The sequence below is a fragment of the Olea europaea genome, chromosome 10 (genome assembly GCF_002742605.1).
Source record: "Olea europaea var. sylvestris chromosome 10, O_europaea_v1, whole genome shotgun sequence".
Classification (NCBI taxonomy): Eukaryota; Viridiplantae; Streptophyta; class Magnoliopsida; order Lamiales; family Oleaceae; genus Olea; species Olea europaea.
This window is the reverse complement of record NC_036246.1, coordinates 20099645-20105980: the sequence shown is the minus strand read 5'-3', so window position 1 is coordinate 20105980 and position 6336 is coordinate 20099645. Positions and strand designations below refer to the sequence as shown.

The 6336-nt window shown below is 33.3% G+C and overlaps 1 protein-coding gene and 1 pseudogene across 1 annotated transcript in view; one reads left to right on the top strand and one right to left on the bottom strand.

Moving 5' to 3' along the window:
• The window catches only part of LOC111401448 (DCC family protein At1g52590, chloroplastic), a 6657-nt gene extending 4264 nt beyond the window's left edge, over positions 1–2393 (top strand). Inside the window, exons 3-5 of the mRNA XM_023029184.1 lie at positions 180–287; positions 1907–1999; positions 2083–2393. Coding sequence (XP_022884952.1) covers positions 180–287; positions 1907–1999; positions 2083–2164 — 283 coding nt within the window. The 3' untranslated portion in view covers positions 2165–2393. The remainder of the gene's footprint in view (positions 1–179; positions 288–1906; positions 2000–2082) is intronic.
• Positions 2394–2489: 96 nt separating this feature from the next.
• LOC111401449 lies at positions 2490–6123 on the bottom strand (annotated as a pseudogene).
• Positions 6124–6336: the final 213 nt, after the last annotated feature.

Sequence of the window (6336 nt, the reverse complement as noted above, 5' to 3'; positions counted from 1 at the left end):
TGTCGGTTGAATCTTAATTATGGGCAAAGACTTGACATGACATGGATAATGAATGTATTCTCAATCATTTTTGCTAAAACTAATTGTTCTTTTTCAAAATATTATTTGCTGTGAAGACAATTTATTCTCATTTTTCAAGGTAACTGGATCTTCTATTTATTTACCTTACTATGTCCCAGGAAAATTAGATTTGAAGCTCTGCAGAGTGAATCAGGTAGGAAGCTGTTGGGGAGATCTGGTAGAGAGCCTGATGATATTTCGAGTGTTGTACTTGTTGAAAAAAATAGGTATATTCTGCACATCATTATTCTAGTGTTAAAATCAAAGTTTTTACGTAATTTGGAAAGTGGTTTAAAAAATGTTACTATCAATTTGTTTTTTCGCTCTGCAATTCAGAAGTAGAACTCCTCCCTTTGGATGTAGGCAAAATTTGAAAGCGTCGTGCTTCTAAATGAATTTTACACTAAAAAAATGTTACCGATTAAGGATTGCATTGACAAGGATCTTTGGGGGCAAAAATTAGAAATGTTCTGTGAATTGATTTTAGAGAGGGCACTAGCAGAACCGGGGGGGGGGGGGGGGTTCACGTGACCTCCCAACTTTTGAGTTTTTTATTAGTTTATTGGGGATAAAGTCTTGATTGAAATATAAATTTTAATCTAAATCAAATTTAATAATTAATTTTAATAACATATTTCATGGAATCCTTAAATTTTATGAAAATTTACTAAAAATCTTATTTTAATCCCCACGAAACTGGGACAAAATCACAATAAATTTGAATTTTTTTTTCTCTTTTCCCTATCTTTATCTTATTCTTTCCCTTACGTCTTTTACCAAAGCTTTAACATTTTTAATTTTTTTAAAATTTGTCTACAATTTCTCTACAGATTATTACATCTACTACAATTTTTCACTTTCTAATCAAATTTTCAATTAATTATAATCTAAATTTGCATTTTCTCCTATCCTATTTGTGTATATAGAATGTATTCAGACCGACTATATCCAATTTAACTTATATTTAACGAATTGTGTTTATTTGATTGATTATTAGTACTGAATATTGGTTATATTTTTTCCTTCCGATTACTTGAATTGATTGTTTGTGTCAAATATTTTATAAATTTTTCAAATGTAAATATGCATTTTCTTGTGATGAGCAAAATATTAATGAATATTTTTTTTTTAAATATAAATTTGTATTTTTTCGAATCAAGTATGAATCATTCAAAAATTAGGAACAAAGTATTCGCTTTGTACGGAGTTTGATTGTGCCCCCAACTCAAAAATGTCTTGGTTCGCTCTTGAGAGAGGGTATTGTTGATTGTGTTTTTTCTTGCTACAGCTACTAAGAGATCTAAAACACACAGATTCTTAGCAACCATAACAAAACTTGGTCTCCATATGGGAAAATTTGCTAAAGACTTTTTAACCAGTAAGATTATTAAAGTAGGGACATGATAAAACTGCAACTAAGGCCACAACACTTTTGATTTTTGACTCTTGACATGATAAATTATAAATTTGAAAAATCCAAATGTTGACTGTCATAAAACAAAGCAAAATGTTCACTCAACAAATTTTTTCCAAGTTCTATACTTCCAATAAATTTGGTGTCATCAACATAATTCCTTTTGTGTCACTTGTACTCTGCAGGGGCACATTATGAATCTATGTTAGATTACTACTGAAATTAACTTGTATATCAATTGACGATACTTAAAACAAAATGAACTTAATCACCTCTTTGCAAATTTAAGGAGTGAGATGAGATTGTTTCGAAACCTATCTTAAATGTATTGCACTAGTTTAATATCATATTCTTCTTAAAATTTGGAAGGTTATCGTGAATATCATTTAGAAGACTTCTTGTATGATGGTTTTTGTTGGAACTTGATTGCAGGTCGTACATTAAGTCAGATGCTGTGTTGAAGATTATGGAATACATAGACTTACCCTTTCCACAGCTAGCTTTCTTTCTACAGTTTATACCACTGTAAGTCATAAACTTGTCTGTTATTCAGTTACGGGTAAGTTGAAATAGGAAACGTGACTTAATTCTTATTGCTATTGTTGCAGATTTGTTAGGGACTTCGTATATGAGAACGTTGCAGATAACCGTTACGATATTTTTGGTCGTTCAGATTCATGTGAAATATAGAATATACTAGCTCTGTACTCCTATATAGAAGTTGTTGGAATTTCATCTTGTAAGTAAATACATTCTATATTTATAGTCAGACATTGATACCTATCAACTTTGTTGGATACATTAAGAACACTTTGGATGTCGTGTAAAACCTTTTAGTTTCAAAAGTCGACTGAAATATGTAAAAGATTGAAAAAGTGGAAAAGAAGAAGAAATGAAGTATCATAAAAGGATTTTTGTATCCCCAATGTCCTCTTTATTGTTTGATCACTTATATTGTGCTCATTTGAATCCCGTAATTTAATGTTCTTTAATCTCCTTCAACAATCCAATTAAGAAAGTACCAACTTAATGTTTAATTGGTTTCATGTCTAACTATTGGCCTAGAGTATTAATTTTATTAGTTACTAAAAAGTTAAATGGCACTATAAGTTATTTTGTTATATTCTCTGTATTCATTTCACGTGGTGTCTATGTTGTGTCGTAATTGACCTTGGTGTTAGGTCTAAATTGTTTGTATGTTCCATGTCTAAAATATCATTTAATCGAGTTGTAATTAGGGTCGAGGTGTCGAGTGTTGGGAGTGTCGTTGGAAGGACTCAACTTGGGCCCAAGAAGATCATGAAATGTCCAAGAAGATCACATATGATCTATGGATGCAGTTAGAAGTCAAAGTATTGTCTAAGTGCTACATAGGATATGCTTCAAATTCTGAGCCACAAGTTGAGGTCAGAAACCTGGGACCTATGGTGAGCGCTCTGTGAATATAGTGGATAGATCTCTGATTCTATTTTTGAATGAAAACTTCGAATTGGAAAATTGTTTCTCTAGAAGAATTGTAGCCTCTTTGAGTTTTCTTTTCAACGGGTATCGAGAGAAAAAGATATGATAAAAATACCGACGGTTGCTTAGAGAGAGCTTGCTAGCCGCCTGTTGAGCGATAGTGCGATCTTTACAGTAGCTGAGCGATTGAAGTCTGCTTGAGGAGTCATGTTATGTGTTGAAATCCTATATCATGATTTTTAGCCTTTTTACAATATCAAACACTATATTATAAATACCGAAGGCATATTTCGTCCAAAATGTGTGTTGAGCCTCTATTCATTCAAGAGAATACTATGCTGAATATCAATTACATAATACATAATTCTCTTAACTTTACCACAAGATCAAAACATCAAAATACTAAAAGATCAAACACAAACAAAATCCTTTATTAAATAACCTTCAGAGTTCTAAAGATCTGGAGAGGTGATTGAAATTTCAGTTTGTGAGGAATGAGTTCGTTATTGGTGATCCACGAGGGGAAAAGAAGTTCAGAGGTTCTGGAGCTAGTGTTGAAGTGCATAATTGAGGAATCCTCAGTGATCACAGGTTGGGGGGTCAAAATCTACTAAGGTTTAGTTGTATCTGGACCAATTCTGTAAATCAAATCTTTTACTAGCAAGCAGTGTCCAGAGGTTTTTTATCTCATGAAGAGTTCTTCGAGGGGTTTTTCTTCGTAAACAAATTTCAGTGTTGATTTGCTTTATTGCTTTGATCTGTATGCTTGACGGACTGCTAGGGTTTAATTTGATTAAACTTCATTTAGATTCAGTAATTTGTGACTTGTTGCAATTATTAATTGTCACCTTTTTAATTCCACCTATTCACCCTCCTCTAGGTTTTAGTTGGGTTGAACCTCGTTATTTCACTTGGCATTTTTCAAGAAACCATCTAAGCCTATGTTTGGCTCATGTTTATAAAGTGTTATAAACACTCGGACAACTTTCTATCTACACATTTTGAGATACCCACGACTACTACCTACTTATCCATTACCCATTTCTATCTATTTATGATTTAAACCGTTTATAAACGCTAATGAGCTCACTGGTTTTGATTATTTGTCAAATGCTAACTATTTAAACTGAAGTTTGACGTGATCTTCCATCTCCATCTATCCTATCAGCCTCCTCCTTGATACGGGATCTCATGTTACTTCAGAGTATTATTTAGTGAGTTTGGTACGTGTAATAGCTTCTGGTTCTTCACCTTCAATATTAAACTTTTTCTGTTCAGCTCTGCTCTAGGTTTTGACTGTCTAGGAATTTAGGAGTTCCTTTTGAACAGTCCATACTTATTTTTTGGAACCAACTTGAAAATATTGGGGCTGACTTATTAGTAGAGTGTGTGTGCCATATATAATCTTAAAACTTGGATAGAGATCAATTCTTGATCTTGTTTCATCTTTAGCTGATGAGAAGGCATTTGATTAATTTTTGTCAGTGTTTAATGAATCTAGGAGCAGCAACCCACGTTGCACATTACTAGCTAAACACTTGTCATCTTGATAAAGATGATTGTGTTGCACGGTGGAGCATTACATTTTTTTTTCCTTCTCTTCTCTTCTCTAATAGATATCAAAACATCTGTGACATTGCATTTAATCAAACAATGTTTTTGTTTTCAGTTGGTTGTTTCTTGTTGTAGATATACATGTGATGCTCAGAAGGAATTATGTATATGGAACACACATATACCTGCTAATTTGCTAATAGAATCAACAGAATTCGAGTAACCCTGAAAAATTACAGTCTGCAGCTAGGTACTGTATTTGAGTTACGCAAAAAAGTTAACTCGTCTGCAGGCAAGTGGTGTAAACTATAGAGCGATTTAGGTTTTAAATGGTACGAAATATTCACTTCCCCATACAATTTACTTATGGTTCTGTTATTTGAGCTGTTATTTGGGCATTGAGGCAGTAAGCAGGTGGTGAATTATTTTAGGCAACTGATTCTATGTTGACATCATCCTTAATGATGTTAGTGCAAGGAATGGTACTGCTGCAACTGCAGTTGATTGTAGCATTCTTGCAGAGGGATGTTCCTCGGATGCTGCTGTATGTCACGTCGCTAACTTTGACGGCTGATTTCTGTTAAGGGACAGAGAAAATCAGGTCAAACAATATGTGAATATGCACTCTTATATTACTCTTTACAAAGTGCTTATTTGGATTTAGATACCCATTCATTATTTATTTTCATAGAGTTCTCAGATACACACCGGACCCATAAGAAAAGAAAAATCACAGGAAAATTTTGGAAGTAGAAGTTGCTTACTGTGGTCTGGCATACTTTGTGAGGACAGTAAAACTGGTCAATTATAATTGGGTTATCAGTTGCTATTACTGTTGTCTGTGAAGCTTATGTTCCTGGCAAATCCAGAGCCTCCCTACATAAGAACAAAAATACAGGATGAAACTTGTCCTTGGAAAAATATTTATGTATTTTAACTACATTTTATGATTTTCCTCAGCTCGTCTCAGTTCCTACCTGCCATGTTTTGATTCTCATTCCATTGTCAGTTCCATTTAAAATGCTATTGCTTACATGTATTCCTTGTACTTCATCAGTCTGTACATCTTTTCCTAAACTGCCAATACTGCAAAGGGAGAGTACAGACTAAAAGACAGGTTGAAATAATCTCGAGTTTTAGGCTTGATGAAATGCACCGAATATACATCACCAACTGATAATGTCAAACGGTAGGATACAAACCTTATTCCATGCCCCGGACCGCATGTAACTTGGGTTATGATGACGTCTGAAGTACCCCTGTTCATGGCGATACAATCATCTCCTTTTACGATAAGAGAACGATAATTATGTATAAGTGATATAAACAAGAATAGATGTGATTGTTTACAAGTACAATCATGTTTGGTGTTCAAAATATTTTGCCCACTTCCTTGACAGAATGCGAAATGGCTTTTTATCATTGTACTATTTAAAAAATAATCAGTTTTTGTACCCAATCAATTACTGTCAACACTGCATTTGTCAAGTAGGTGGGCAAAAAGCTCTGCACAAATAGAATTATCGTTACAAGTATTTAGTACCAGTTGCCATTGTACAGTCATGAATATGAATGTTGGTTGAATGGCTTATATCAATTCCATCAGTGTTGGGACTTTCTTGAGGGGCAATCATATGAAGTTTTGTAATGTTTACTTCATCGCATCCATTTACTGAAACATGATTCTTTTGGCTGTTTATATATTGCAATCCACTCACATAAAGATTGTTACAACTGGAAAATCTCATTGCCTGAAACAAATAAATAAATAAACATCTTTCTATTATTCTATTAATTTCCGAAATAAAGATTTTCGTGAGTTCAGATCAATTTTATATTCTACTTAC